At 38.0% G+C, this 16748-nt stretch overlaps 1 protein-coding gene across 23 annotated transcripts in view; it reads right to left on the bottom strand.

Moving 5' to 3' along the window:
* Positions 1-15133: 15133 nt before the first annotated feature.
* The window catches only part of MPDZ (multiple PDZ domain crumbs cell polarity complex component), a 312491-nt gene continuing 310876 nt past the window's right edge, over positions 15134-16748 (bottom strand). For all 23 annotated transcript variants that reach the window (XM_072596383.1, XM_072596408.1, XM_072596401.1 and 20 more), the window contains one exon: positions 15134-16614. In XM_072596383.1, coding sequence (XP_072452484.1) covers positions 16468-16614 — 147 coding nt within the window. In that variant the 3' untranslated portion in view covers positions 15134-16467. The remainder of the gene's footprint in view (positions 16615-16748) is intronic.

Raw genomic sequence — 16748 nt, 5'->3', positions numbered from 1 at the left:
CTTCTTCATGAAGTTTTTATGCCAACATCCATTCCCCAAAATGATCTTTCACTTTCTACATTTCTCATAGTACTTTCCCTAGACCTCATCTTTGCCTTTCTCTCATAATTATTTGCACATAGGCCTTTTCTTTCCTTTCATTCTAAGCTCCTGAAGAATGGCCGCTACGTTTCACCTGTCTGTGTATCCTCAGCACCTACTGTGGTGCTAAGCACACAGACCAACTTCAACCTTGGGGGCTTCTTACTAATTTTGTCGGAAACATCAGAATTCGGTTCATGTCTAGGCTTAAAAAGAAAAGGAAAAGCACCCTCAGCTCCTCTTCAATCACTCAGACTAACAGAACATGAAACTTAAGACAGGCTTAATTTAACCCACAGAAAAAAACCTTTAAGAATCACACCTCAGGCTATAAACAATTAAGCAAACACATTAGTTCTCTATTAAATTTTATTTATTCCTGGAGCTATACCACCTTCCAGATTTATAGCACTTCCCAATACTTAGCACAGTGCCTGGCACATAGTAAGGTGCTTAATAAATGCTTGTTGATTCGACTTAATAAATACCTTTTTACTTGACTCCCTTATATGCTGCACATACACACATATACATATGTACACACACATCTACACACAAATGCATAGATACATGCACAAATTAGAAAATACGTATTGTATTATTAGAAAATCAAATGGTCCACTTCTCTTAAAATTCTTATTTCCCAGGGACCTATACTAACAGTACTTCCCTGAATTGGAGGATCCCTTCCTTGGTGAAAGCGATCAGGTTCGCAACAGTCGACTCTTTTCCTCCAGCCTACACAGTTCATATAACTCACTTTACCATAGAAAGGTTAAATCAATTTCTCCTTAGCTCCAGATCTTTCTTGGTCAGGGAACTTCTCTGATGTATCTAGGAGGCCTAGTCTGGGAATTCTTTCATTTATACATGATTCTCTACTGGTGCCATGTGATCACCTGAAGGAACTTTGTGACTGCTCAGGCATCAGTGTGCATCCAATCAGTGTGTCTCTGTCTTCACATCTCTTATATCTGTCTCTGTTCTCGTTTTAAAGACCAAGTCCAAGGATTCAGTTCATGTGTATCAACCATTCTCAGTTTTGTATCAATGAATCACTCAGAATAAGGCAAGGAATTCAATTTCATTAAGGAGATATAATGAATGTCAGAACAAATTCTTCCTCTTTGGGGTCAATAGGAATCCAGGATGATGCCTGTATATATTTAGAACCTTTTAATAGGTTAAGACATTGAAAGAGATACTAAAACAGACTATACAATTTCCTTTTTTAAAAGATTTATCATTAAAGGAAACCTTTCTTCCTTCAACCTGTACCAAGTAATAGGAGACGCATGGACCAAGTGTCATGTTAAGAGCTTTCTAGCTAATGAATCTATAACAACACCATGCACACAATTTTTATGTCAAATATCTTTACTTAATACATGATGGAAATTTAGGGTAAATACAGCATTATCAAGACCAAGGATACAATGATTATAAGTCCTATTCCCTGTGTTTTTTTTCCATTTACTGCTTATACAATGTGGCTGTGACTATAACAAAAGTGAAGTGGAAAATTATCTTGATAATTCATACTAAAAACAACATGAGTCACCCAAGCTATCTTGATTTTTCTCATCCTTTTCTACTTCATTTTATTCTGTAGACTTAGCTGAGGATGTACAAAACCTATCTGGTTAGATGCTTCTCAAGGGACTTCCAACGGTTTATGGATGAGCAGAACAGAGAAAATATGGTGTTTCTACCCTCCCTTATATGGTATGAAATAGAGACAGCAGACTCATCTAAGTTGTGCTCAGATGTACCATTCGGGCCTGTTATCATCAATATCACCTATGGCAAAACAAGTCAGACGGTGCTAAAGCAAGGTTCAAGGGCTGATCTCCGTGAAGTTTAAGGGGATGGGTTTTTTAACTGAATGACATTACATTAAATTTGACATTTCACGACAAGTTTTTAGATTAGAGAAACTAACTATCAGAAGAGGGAAAAGTGTGGAACAAAGAGTGCATATCTCTGGCTCACAAATCGTCTTTTTCAGCATGGAGAAGGCTGTAGAGATTGGCTCCAATTCATTAGGATGATATCTAAGTAAAATAGATTAATAAAATATATCCAGTTGTTTTGCCCTCACAAAGAGAGTGCAGTTTTGATTTGAATGCTTGGAGTCACTCTTTGACAGGGAACATAGTTAAATTTGTGCAAAAATTGGTTCAGGCAAAATTGACACTATTTTCCCACCTAGATTCAGCATATAGTTTATCCTGCTACACCACAGAGCCAAAATAAACTATAGATTATGGCCGGTGTTCGCTGTATTTCAGCTTTGTCCAGGTCAGAGTGTAGTAAGTTCATACAAAAGGCCTTATAGACTGGTATTGGTCTGGGGGATAAAAGAATTGGGTTTTGATTAAATATATGGGGTGTCCCAAAAGTCATGTAAAGGCATTGGGTAGATGGTACCTGGTCTGGCAGTTAAAACCAAGGTCAGTTCAAGGTTCCAACAGTTAAACAGCTAGTTCCTTAATGTACCCTTCTTCTTTGTCATGTAGAGTGATGCATTCCTCAGTCTCCTTTTTTCTTGTATCTAAGTCCTGATCCTCATAATTCAATTTTGTGTTTTTAATTAGCACTCAAACCCCATCTCATTTGCATTGATATTCTCCCCATTGTGCTAATTGGTTATGAATCCTGAAACACTGCATCTCTGAAGAATCACAATAAGCAGCAGGAAGGACACTGGATGCAAACATACTATATAACATATTGCCCATAATGACTTGTGCTCAAGATTTGACGTAATAAACATTATAGGAAATGTATGACCAGAAAGGAGGTAGTTCAGTCCTCTAGTGCATATGGAGAGCTACATGTTGCATTTTGTGTGTGTGTGTGTGTGTGTAATTTTAAGATATCCATATATCTACAAAATATTTTAAAAATTAATGAAAGGTCATTAGAATGCTGACTAGAACTTATATGGAGAATTTATGAAAAGACATGAACATGTCATTAAAAAAAAGAAGGTGCAGAGAGGCTGTGATCTATACTGAGGGATGGAAGGTCCACCATATACATTTTAAGATTTTCCTTGAAGTGACTTACAAATAAAGATCTGTTCTGGATATTTGCTGCTACACTACATGTTAATTACAAAGCTACAGTTAACCAGTAACTAACTCTAATGCTAATTCTAACCCTAATTCTGTTTGGAACTCTGACCTTAACTTTAACCCTAATTCTTTTTCTCTAACTTTAACCTGAGGAACCATAGCTTATAATTAAGTTAATATAATACAGATTGGGCAATATAGGGAATGAAGTTTGGATTCCACTTCTCTATCTAACTCCCTTACCTTTAGAAAGTTGTTTAATCTCCCCAGGTCTCAGTGTTCCAGTTCACCATTCCTTACCTTATTTAGAATCTGGGAAAGCAAATAATTTAATGGATGAAGAAGTCCTGTGTAAACTACATCGTACAACCTCTGGTGTGCTGGTATGTTTAACCACTGGGTTTCCAGGGGAAAAAATGCATACATGGCATACTTTTAAGTTTAATCTGCATTATTAATATTTTATCTTTCGCTTTATTAAGTCTAGTCAACTAATAAAACAATAAACAAGCTGATTTGTAGCATTTGCCTATTTCCAAGGTATAAATGTTCACACTGAAAATTTAACAATTGGCCTACCCCTTACCTATTCTATAAACATTTCAACAACAGAAGCTCATCTGTGGTTTCCTTACTTATAGGTTTTGATACTAGAAGAAATCTCAGAGACCATGTAGTCTAAACCCTTTGATTTTACATTTGAAGAAACAAAGACCACTGTCTGTTGAGTTCTTAGACCAAGTTCACACAGGAAATAAGGAGAAGAGCAGGAGATCAAGGTGAAGTCCTTAGACTCTAAATCCAGTGCTTTTTCTACTATGCCATGCCTACCTGGGTAAAGGAATTATACGTATTCTCACGTAGAATGTGCTATCTCCAAATAATCATTTCTGCATTTGAGCTATTTGGTCTGGCATATGGAGCACTAGAGTGGAAGCAAAATAAACTGCTTTCTAAGCCTGCCTCAGACACATAGTAGTTATGTAACATTTGACAAGGCTCTTAACCTCTCTCAGCCTCATCTATATTATGGAGACACTAATAGCTTTGTTGTGGAGATCAAATGAGATAATACATGTAAAGCACTTGAGTGCGGCCTCTTACTTTAGATGAGGGATTCTTACCTCTTTGTGTGTTATGGACCCCTTGAAGCCTATGGCCTTCTTCTTAGAATAATGATTTTAAAGGCACAAAATAAGATATTTGAATCACAAAGGAAACCACTTATATTGAAATAGTTATCAAAATATTAAAAGAACAAGTTCTCACAGACACTAAGTTAATAACTTTTGCTTTAGAGCAAGAAAAATAAAATCCTTCAAGGTTATTGTCTTCTTGATCTACAAACATATACGTGTATGTGTGTGTGTGTGTTGTTGTTGTCGTTGTTTGATGATGTTAATGACGATGGTGAATTTAGGATAGATAACTACCATTCCCTACAATATATTGGAGGCAAAGTGGTTTGTAGTAACTTAAATGGAATCCTGAAAAACCATCCTCTCACCTTCTTTTTAAAGCTACAGCAATTATAAACAAGCTTGGGTCAAAAGATCCTGAAGTTAACTTTATGTCAAAACAAAATTTGGGAGATCATCAAGTCATCTTTAATAGTCAATGTCCATCTTCCTTTGTGTGCCTTCAAAATGAAGACTTTCACCAAGAGAAGTACAGCCTCCCTTCTGCTCCCCATCTTTCCCCACTTGTAAATCTCTCCAACTTCTACATCTTTAGCTATTCAGAGAGTGAATTCATTTGGAAGAAAAGAAGCATCTGGCAGTTTAATCCAGCTGGTTCCCTTCTAGAAGGAAGACTGTTTAGTCTACCAGCTTTTTTCTGCTGAAGGATTAAAGGGGGAATTTTGGTGGAATGTATCTTGCCTAATAATTTAACCAAAGGGACTTGTGAGATCTTATAAGAGTGACTGCTCTGAGCAATTTCCAATCTCTTTTCAAAAGCAGGGATGTTTGGCTTAATGCACAACCTTTGGGAGCTTAGCTTGATGCTTGAACCTCTTGCTGGTTCTTAGTCATGCTTGCCCAAAATACCATTGACTCAGAATATCAAGTTTAGGCATAGCTCCCTACCACCCAAAGAACTTCAGTTGTTTAGGAGGACCCACAAAATAAGCTGTGACTTTCTTCTCCAGGGTGCAGAGTCAAAGTGTCTCTGAGATGAGTGGTTTTGAGGAGGGCAGCTTTGCTAAATGCTGCTTGGGAGCTCAGAATTGTAGTTGTCCTCAATGACCGTTGATTGTTCACTCGTCCTTCTGCTGGCTTCACTGACAGTGTCCCTGTGAAGTTGTTCGGGGGATATCAGAGTGGTGCAGCAGGCTAGTGTTAAGCAGATTTAGAACAGACTGCTGAGACAGCTGTTCTACCTAGTTCACTATTCACATAAATATAACAGATAAGGAGCAGGGGGTCATGACATTATTAGAGTCACTAGAAATAGATGTTAAATTTTGACCTCCTGCAAAATTATAGGAAGAAAAAAAATATCGTTTGACTTTAAAATTTTTAAGTTACACTGAATTATAAGAAACTATGTTAGTAAAACTGGAATAACCATAAATAAAGGATGGGTGGGACAAGAGGAATAGGTTCTTAAAGTAGTTAGTTTTTGACTTTGACTCACTGAAACAGAAGAATATATTAAACACCAGAATGTATATTTTTTTCTTCATTTGTTGAATCTAAAACAATTTGAATGATAGCTCACATTTCTTTAAGGATTTCACACTGATGAAGTACTTCCTTTTCAACCACCAAGTAAAGTGGAAAGAACACTGATTCTCAGGTCAGAGGACTTGGGTTCAGATTCTGGCTCAGTTGTGTGACTGGCCAATCACTTTACCCCTGGATCTCAGATTACTCATCTGTAAAGTGATGACATTAAGTTAGGTGACATCCGAGAGTCTTCTTTCAGTTCTAAATCCATGATTCAAAAGGAATTAGTATATTATCAACCTTATTGGAGGTGAATTGGCCTGCCTATGATGGCATAGCTTGTAAGCTGAGCCTCAAAACCAGGACTTCTAATTCCAAGAAGAATCTTCACTCCACTGTATCAGGATAATAGGGATGAGAGAGACAAACAAAGAAGGAGAGAGAGAGAGACAGAGACAGATGTAGAAAGAGATAGGGAGGAAGACAAAGGCAGAAAGACAGACAGGAAAACAGAGAGACAGAGAGAGAGGGAGAGAGAAAAGACAAGGAAGCTAGGTGGACTACTTAAATCTAAACATTAGCATTACTTCCTCTACTTCTTTTTTAATGTTTATGTATGAAATTCATGTCCAATTTGGCAGAAATTCTTTCTAAAAACAATAAGCAAAAAACTTTTTCATTCTGTGATTGACCTGGTTTCATTTGAAATCTATAGGACACTTTATTTGCTGACATAGAAAAGCAGTTGAATGACAAACATTTCAAAAATATCATAAAAACGTTGAATTTTGAAGCCAAAACTAGAAACTGCTGAAAGCAGTTTTAAACAGATATACATCTGTTGATGAAAAATGAAATTCATGAAAATTCACAATCTCTTTGGAAGGAATCAAAGCATTTTAGGGGTGGAGGGGACCTTAGAGAGTTGGGAAAGACCCCAGACACTGAGAGTCCTCTCCAAAGCCTCCCAAATAATCAATCATTTGCCTGAAGAGAAGCAAGCTGAGGCATTTCCTTTCACTTTTAAATAGCACTTATTGTTAGCAAGTTTTTCCTTACTTTAAGCCAAAGTCATCCAGTTCCTTTGACGTTGAGGAAGGACTTCATAGAAGACAGCAGGACATAGGAGACAAAACCCAGAGCTTGGACATGGAAGATTTGGCTTTCAGTTTTCACTGGGCTCTTTACTGAGTCCCTCTGGGCAAGGTCCTTGAGAGTCAATTTCCTGATATATAAAATGATACTTGCAAGGTTATTATGAGGAAAGTGTTTATTAACCCTAAAACGCTACAGAAATTGAAGTGCACTCTCTTTCATAAGTTAAGGATGCTTGATTTGTGATTTCAGTGTTGTAGGTATTGTCTCCATTTATCTAGACTACAACTCTTCATATCTCATGTGAAATTCTTCTCCACAGCAGAAAAAAAAAAGGAATTGGACCTATGGGCTAGGGTTCCTGTATGGCTAGGGCAAAGGCAATATAATTAATTCACAGATTTAGTCCCTGGGGCAGGAATGAAAATGGACATAAATTGTGTGTGTGTGTGTGTGTGTGTGTGTGTGTGTGTATGTATGTATGTATGTATGTATATATATATATATATATATATATCTCAACAGGTAGTATATCAATCTTTAAAACAGAGATAAATTTAAGTTAGACCTGAATCAAAAGGGCCCAATCTCACTCCAGAAACTTATTGATTCCAATTTTCAGTTTGACAAGTTTCAGTCAGCCCAGGTTCCCCATTACATGAGATCACATTTTCTTTTCTTTTATTTCAAGAAATATTCTATTTGCCTCCAATTGCATGTAAAAACATTTATTTTTTTAAAAAAAGTTTTGAGTTCCAAATTCCATCACTTCTTTCCTTCCCTCCTCTGTTTCTGAGATGCTAAGCAAGCAGATATAGGTCATACATTAGCAATCATGTAAAACATTTCATATTAGTCATTTTGTGGAAGAAAACTCAAACTAAAAAAGAAAAAGAAAGGAAAGAAGGAAGGAAGATGGAAGGAAGAAAAGAAAAAGGAAGAAAGAAGAAAAAAGGAAAAGTAACATCCTTTGGGCTGTATTCAGATACCATTGTTCTTTCTCTGGAGGTAGACAGAATTTTTCAATGGATTACATTTTCAACATCATAGAAAATATGATACAATGTCATAGCAACACAATATTTTGAGGGTAACTTGGGATCATAGGATTGTAGATGCCAGGCTGGAATGAATTACAAAGGCCAGTCTAGCCCACTCATTTTACAGATGAGGACATTAAGATCCAGAATAGCCAAGTGATTTGCCAGGGTCATTATAGGTAGTAACACCTATTTTACCCTAGAGCCAGAGATTGGACTCCAAGTCCAGAATTCTTTCCACTTCACCATACTACTTATTGGTTTGAGGAAAAAAACAAACAAACAAACAAACTACTCTTTCCCTAAGAATAAAAGTCACTTTTTTCTTAAACAACTGGCCTAAGGACAAAGAATGTGACTATTGACCGCTAACTTTAAAAGTCAAGCAAACATTGAAAATACAGACTTCTCTTTCTTTTTTTGTTTAAATGGAATAAAATGTGTGGGTTATGTGGGGTTTGTTACCTGTATGAGTGTTGGGGTCTGATTGCCCGCCTCAAACTTCGCTGGAATGGCAAGGCAAAGAACATATTTCTACTCAGTTGAGAGATTTTATTATTACACTTAAAGCCAGTAAGGTACATAATTAGGTATGTCTACCATCTGTATAACCCTCCAGGTGCAAGAAGCATTATCTTTATTTAGGATTACCACAACATTAATTTTATTCCATTAATTTATGGTGTTCATGTTTTTTTCAATCCGAAGCTGCCCAAACTGAAACATTAGACTTGATCAGCCAGCTTCGGATTTGGGGGACAGCCCATAGTTCACCATCCATGGTGCCACATCAAAGGAGCTCATAATCCATCTGTAACTTGGTAGGTGAATCTCAGAGAGCTACTCAGGGCTCCACGGGGTAAATAGATTTGCTCAGGGTCATACAAATAGTGTCAGTGGGGAGATGCATGGCTAAGTTTCCCATTACCAGGTCTAAGCCTTTACCCACCCTACTCTCTCCACTGCCTTTAAAAACAGTCTTTAAATAACCTCTGTGATATAAGTATTACTTTGAACAGCAGCAATTATCATAAGCAGCAAATTATTTTGAAAATTATCTCATACCAATTCAATGGCCTTTAAAAAAGGGAAACTACTTGGTTTTGACTAAAGAATAATTTGCAGCATGTAAGCCATGAGAAAGGTCTATCCACTCTACCCTACAAAGCTGATTCATCTTTCCAATGTGTTCTACTCATGTCGCTGCTGTCCTTCAAAACCTTCGATAGCTACCCATTACTTATCGAAAGCCTTTCACCATATGGGTCTAGTTTACTTTTTCAGTTTCTTATCCCTTTATATACACTACAGTACTGACAATCTAAATTACTAATTCCCAGTCTCTTCTTGTCCTTTGTCTCTCCTGTCTCTGCATTTGTCAATGCTAACCCCATCCTTGGAATGCCGTCTTTTGCATCCTCTGTTGAAATCCTTCCGTACTCAACTCTTAGCGCCAATTTTTTTTAAATAAAGTCTAAACTGAACATCACCTTTCTATTCTTTAGAGTTGTCATAAAACTTTTCTGATGCATTAATCACACTCTGCTTTGTATTCTAGTTTTCACATATGGGTTCCATCTCCCTTACTAGATTATCTATTTCTTGTATACAGGAACTCTGTCTTATAAGAAACATTAAAAAAGTGGACAGAGTACTTCACCTGTAATCAGAAGACCTGAGAATGATGTTTGAACAGCTCTTAGCTGTGTGACACTATGAAAATCACTGCACTTCTCTCAGATTCCTAATTTGTCAAATGGAAATAGTTGCACTGCCTACGCTCATGGAGTGATTTGTGAGGAAAGCTCTATCTAAACCTTAAGTACCATAAAAATTTAAATGATTGTGTATTACATGATATTGCAGCCTTGCCTTTGCATTCCTGGTTTCTAGTACATACAGTAATAGGCACTTAAAAATTCTTATTAAGAAGGACCAGAATTTAAGAATACCTTGAAGGACCAACTTGTATCAATTGATACAGTGCATTTTTTTTACCCATAAGGCAAAGAAAATAGAGATAGTGTGATGAAATTATTTTATATGCTGTGACTGATCATTCTTCATATTAAGGTGACTGCTTAAGAGGAGGCAGCTAGGTGGTGCAGTGGATAGAGCACCAATGCAGGAGTCAGGAGGACCTGAGTTCAAATCTCACCTCAGACATTTGACATGCACTAGCTGTGCGACCTTGGGCAAGTCACTTAACCCTAATTGCCTCATCCTGGGTCATTTCCAGTCATCCTGATGAATATATGGTCACTGGATTCAGATGGCTCTGAAGGAGAAGTGAGGCTGGTGACCTGCACAGCCCTCCCTCACTCAAAACAAAGTCAAGTGCAAGTCATGTCATGATTTCTCTGATGGCATGGTCTTCTTCAGCAACAAAGGACAAACACATACACAAACTGCTTAAGAAATCCTTGTTAAATTGACTAGGAGAATGTGAATTATAAGGTAATGAGTATCTCTGGTAACTGTCTTCTAGGATATTTGCTTAATTTTGTATGGAACCCTTGCTGTTGTCTTAACTAGGCATTATCCTATTGGGCACGACTCCCTTATCCTTTCAAAAAATCTTCCTTTGTTTGCCTTCTTTTGGGTACTGTATCTGACTCATTCCTAAAGCCTACTTTTGGCAAAGATCCTTGAAGTCATTTTTAAGTACACAAAGGTGAAGACCTTAAACCTTTAAGCTCTTAAACACAGAAGGGGAAATAGCACTCAGACTAATCAACATTAATGGAATTCTGAATGTGAAATGCTATGAGGTGAGCTTGGGTGTGAAACTAAGTCACCCCATATCAATCAGCAGTGAGAAGAGTCAGAAAGAAAGTATAGCTAAAGTTCAAGGTAACAGGGTTTACCTCTAAAAATGTGAGGGGAGGAGGAAAGGGAGGTAAGAAGTTCATGAAGCAAGATCACGTATGTCACACCCTTCACAAAGAAGTTCAAAGTTATGTGGACAAGTTGAAGCTGCCTCTGAGTATCTGCCTAAGGCAGTATCTTGACAGTAGTAACTTTGGAAACTTCAAGTGGTACCTTCAGTGAGGCAGTTCCAAGGTCATTCATTCTAAAAGTAATAACTCACATTTCTATGATGATTCATGATCTCCAAAGCACTTACCACTCCAGTCCCTTGAGAGGGGTCATATAAATATTGATTTTCCCACATTATCAATGAGGAACCAGGTTTACAGAGGGTAAGTGACTCAAAGGTGGTCACACAGCTATTAAGTATTGAGTTGTGACTCCAACATAGCTTCCTTCCTTCCGAACCTAGGTCCTCTTTCCATTGTACCTTCTTTGGTTCTTTTTCTATGTAGCCTTCCTTGTGATGACCTGCCAATACAATATTTGATTTTGAAACAGACAGATAGCTTTTGCACAGGCCAAGTGTTGCATTGGCATCCCCAAATATGGATAGAACCATAGAAAGATCCACTATGGAAGATTCGTAGAAATCAGACAAGAATCCCACAGGCCATGAAGTGTTGTCATCTGTAACCATGAAGGTAAAGTTGAGAAATTGATGAGATACTGATGAGATCATGGATCCATCAAAAAAAAGATCTTTTTGATAATCATAGATATCAAAGGAAATATCTTTTTAAATTTACTTTGAAATAGTGTCACATGAAAAGGAATTTTAAAAAGTCATTATTTTGAGAGAGAAAAATAGTTTATCAAGGCAAACATCTGTATATCTGCAGAAATGTTTTTGCATTTAGGACAGGGATCTTAAAGATACTTAATCCAATCCTATTTCATGAAATGGGGAAACTAAAGTTCAGTAGGACTAATAAGCCTTGCCAAAGGTCACATAGTGCACCATTGACAAGAGTGAAAAGTGAATACAGTTTTCCCAAATTCCAGACTTTTTCCCATTACCTTACCCTACACTGCCTCTAGCTTTAAGTGAAATTCCTATCACAGCAATCAAGATTTCCTGTTGAGTGATTAAGAGGTCAACAAGTAACTCCCTTCTGGGGGAAAAAAAGTCAAGTTCAATATTACTTCCAAGTAAACAAAGTTGAAGCACATCTTTGCAAGAAAATCAGATGCATTTTGGTATGACTGAGCGAGTCGCACGCTGTCAGTGACTTGAAAAAGCATACCCCAGGCCTGCTGAAAGCAGGTGGGGATGATTTTGACATTCCCACACCTAGGAAAAGAATGATCTGTTTACTCTCACCTCCCTTCAGGCAGCCTTTCAACTTCTCAATGCAATCTGATTGAAATCAGAAGAGTGGTGCTAAATCACTCTGTGGAATGTGTCAACCCTCAGCCTAGCAGAGTGTCAGGCCATCACCTGTAGGCATCAATATAGGACTGTAAGTCATTTAGATGTCAAGGGGTGGGGTGGGGCATTCCTTCTTCCCCTTTGGGATCTCCAGTCTATCAAATCCTCCTCTTTTTCAGAGAGCCTTTTCTCACTCTTCCCCCTACTTGCCTCACCTCTGTGAACATCCCCAGTCTTTTATTCAATACAGTCTTCTTTTTTCTGTCCGCCTACTCCATTACACTATCACTATTACTACTACTATATCTCTGATTTTCTTCAGTTGAATTTCTTTGGTTTAAAGAAAAAAAATCATCCTCTTTTGTAGTTATCAGCAGCTCTGACACCAACATGACTGAGTCACATGATTTCAGGGTTGGAAGCAACCCCAGAGGTCATCTAGTCCAATCCCATAAACTGAACATGAGTCCCATCTACAAATCTTCCAGAAGCAGACATAGAGTATTTACCTGAACACCCCCAATGATGACTACAGCCATGACCTTCTCGGGCAGCCCATATCACTTTCATTTAGGTTGTTTTTCCTGACTTCAAGTCAAAATTTGTCTTTTTGTAATTTCTCCCCATTGTTTCTTGTTCTGCTTTCTGGAGTGAAATAGATCCAAATTAATCCCACTTTCCCAGACAGTCCTTCAGATATTCAGAATGCAACTATCAAGTTTCTTCTCTGAACTAATCATGCCCAGATCCTTCAAGGAGTCCTTATATGACACAAACCCTTCAAGGTCCTTCGCCATTTTTGTTGCCCTCTTCTGGATGCATTCTAGTTTATAAATGTCCTCCCCAAAAGGTTAATGGTACACAAGTTTAATGTGATCTGAATGTTTCAAAAGCAGTCAAGTGGAATTTTGTCTCCTATGATAAACACAAGGATGGGATAAGTACCTGAGTGGTTTTTCCTTTTCCTTCACCTCCCAGTGCAATCAGTTCTGAAAAATCATTGCTAAATTCCTATCTTGAGAGAAAGAGTAGATCACATTCTTGTAGCTTGGGATGTTGGGGCAGCTAGGTGGTGCAGTGGGTAGAGCACCAGTGCAGGATTCAGGAGGACCTGAATTCAAATCTCATCTCAGACACTTGACACTCACTAGCTGTGTGACCTTGGGCCAGTCACTTAACCCCAAGTGCCTCATCCTGGGTCATCTCCAGTCATCCTGATGACTATCTGGTCACTGGATTCAGATGGCTCTGAAGGAGAAGTGAGGCTGGTGACCTGCACAGCCCTCACAAAAAAAAAAACAAAGTCAATTGCAAGTCATGTCATTATTTCTTTGATGCCATGGTCTTTGGCAATGAAGGATGAACACAGCTTGGGATGTACTGATGCTACATCCTCTACTAATTTTGACGTGTGGAGATGAAGAATCTCTAGCCTTCACTGAGCCTACTGCTAATCTGAAGCCCTCTTCTGCTTTAGCCCTTTCCTGTGTATGTTTTAGAACCCATAGTTGGCCTAGACAGAAGGACGGAACTAAATAGTCTTATCTGGAAAGGAAAGAGAAGGAAGAGGGAGATAGGAAGGGAAATTACAGTAGGGGGCAGTTTTACAGTCATGCTGTTATCTGGTGGCATTTTTAAAGGGAAGAGCCAAAGTACTTTGTGGCTGATTCACTCTCAGTCTTCCAAGTCTAGTTGCAATACAGCCAAAAGAAATAGAGAAAACTGGGTGGGAGGAGGTGGTGGGGAGAGGCACTGCTTGAGACCAGCCAATGTGAGGAGGCGCATCCAACAAGCATGGCTCTTCACACAGTAATACTGCTTGAGGTAGTTCCCCCTCCCTGGTTTTTGATTGAAGATTTCTTCTCCACAAAAGTTTTCCATGTCCCCCCTATGGGAACAAAGAAGAAAGAGTGAGCAGAGCACAGGAAAGGATAGATTTTTAGATTCTACTCCAGTGGGAATAGACCAGCAAGTTAGTAATTATACTTTAATAACTGCATTCAGTCTATTAGATTAGTTTTTTGGAGATACATTGAGAGGAAAGGAAAATTGAGGTTCCAAATGGATGGGAGCACATCAGTCAAAAGAGGTATGAGTTATTCTGGTGAATTGATCCGTAATACTACATAGAAAAGTGGAGCCCAGAGGCAGTAAATGAAGACTGAGAAGACACCAGAAGGTTATCTGTCAATGCTTAGGGGTGGGACTACCAGATGCATCTGGACAAACTTACAAAAACTTATAAAAGTGTTACAAAAATAACACCTCAAGCTGAAGCTCCAAGCTCTCTTGTCAGAAATATTGTTCATGTGGGACCCAAACTATGGAGGGAGTGGAGGCGTGTTTCAGTACTAAATGGACCTTTCACATGACTGCTGAGTTGCTGGTGGGGTCATGGAGAAACATGGAGTGAAACAAAGGTCTGTACATGTATTTGAGCCCTTTGATGTATACCTAAAACCACATGTCTTTGTTAGGAGACTGTTTTTGAAAAGAGTTGCAATGAATAATTTTTCTTCATTAATCTGTATAAACATGAATTATTAATAATTTCTACAGTGGTATACCTACTCTAAATTCCTGAGAACCTTTAGAAAACAAATGTTACATTTCCTTCTCATTAGTTTTTCTGGAATGCATACTTGTCTGTTTGCATGTGTGTGCGTGTGTGTGTGCGTGTGTGCATGTGCATATGTCATACACAGCACTCTTCTTTCCCTAAAATGTTCTTTACCTTTCTTCACTGCATCAGGACTCCATCATAACTCTATATTGAGTCTTTAATGGAAGTGAACAATGCTGAGTTTTCCATAATAATGATATCCTAGGACTCATGGATTATAATGGACATCATGTGTCCAATTAGACATGATAAAAACATAATTTAAAATCTTAAATCTTAAACAACAGAATGAAAAAGGCATCTTCCCATTAAAACAAAACATACATCTGTTTCTTTATTTGTACACCAGCAAGACAGCCTCATATTTATTCACTTCAGTTCTGCATTTGCACAAGAATGCAGTAATAAAATATCTGTACACTACTTCTGTTACAAATATAGATAATATTTAAAGTGACTTTACATATTCTAATGTAGGAGTTTCACGCTCTAAAATGGGAAGGAACACATGATAATGCCTCACCAGTTGTCTCAATAAACAGTCCCATCTGTTTTCCTTGGTCTGAGGCTATTGTACTATAAGATGTTAATAGGAAGTAATGAAATGAAGTTATGTTAATCCCTTTAATTTTTCTATGAATTTACTAATGGCTTATCACCAAAATAATTACTAACACACTGTTGTTTTCAGACATTAAAATTAATACTAATTGTGAAGCCAATCACCCAGATCATTAACACATTCTTAGTGTTGCCTTGGTAGTTAAAACTATCACTTGAAATATTTCAGGTTTTCTCTACACCACTCCATTTTTAGCCTGACTGCTTCCTACAGAAAAATATATACTGCAGAGTAGTGGAAGCACATGCCTGCTACAACGGGACTACAGCCTAGAAGAGGTCATTAGTGAAAAGGAAATTTCTTAAGAACTTTTCTTCAAAAACATTCAGAGATGCAATTTTATATACCGACTGCCCCCAACCTAAGTTTAGAAAGCCTGATTCAGTAGAAATGGATAGAGGTCAAAGAGAAATCCTTGTCCCAGTTATGCCATATGCAAGCTAAGGGCATTGACTGAAAAAATGCATTCCAGCTTTGCACACCAGTGTACAATTTTTGTGTGTTTGTAGTAGGGGAGGAAATATTGACCAGATGACACCCAGCTTTTTAAAAAAGCTACATTTTCTTTTTTTTACCTTAATTCTACCAACACTTATCTCCCCCCCTCAAATGCCCATATACTATTTTTTCTGCATATAGCAACTATTTTGCCGCATATTTTTGCTTTAGGCTTTACAAAATTCACAAATCTTTGCAAAGTTGTGGTGGGGTTACTCATATAATTTCCTTTTCGGGGATTAAAGACAATAATTAGGGTGAAAAGAGGGGGCATCACAGGGGGTGATGGATAAGTGAGGATATTCAGTACTAGGTCCACAAAGATACCACAGGAACTGACTGCAGGAAATATTTTTAAAGTGAGAAAACGTGTGTCACTGAATGTCACTGTCCTCTGGCACAGTGTCAAGTAAAGATGAGGTGGGAAAAAAAGGGAGAAGAAAAACTCCATTCTCTGTACTAAGTAGAAGGAATGTTCACTAAGGTGATCTAATGAGCCAGGCAGGACAGCTCAGCTCACGAGAGAATAGTCAGAGTGACAGTGCCTTTGGTCCTCTTCAGGATGGCCACTGCTTCCTCGTGGGTCACTCCTTCCAGACTCTGCCCGTTAACAGCAATTATCTGATCACCCCTTTTCAGGCGCCCATCTTCAGCTGCAGCTCCCTAAAATGACAAAGAAAGGTTATTGGTCTCCACAAAACACTGCCTTCCCACTACTGGATATATCCTCCCAAGGAAGTTCAAAGGCTCAGTATATGTCAACAAATTTGTAATAGTATTCTTTATGATAATAAAAG

The sequence above is a fragment of the Notamacropus eugenii genome, chromosome 1 (genome assembly GCF_028372415.1).
Source record: "Notamacropus eugenii isolate mMacEug1 chromosome 1, mMacEug1.pri_v2, whole genome shotgun sequence".
Lineage (NCBI taxonomy): Eukaryota > Metazoa > Chordata > Mammalia > Diprotodontia > Macropodidae > Notamacropus > Notamacropus eugenii.
This window is presented reverse-complemented; position numbering and strand designations above follow the sequence as displayed.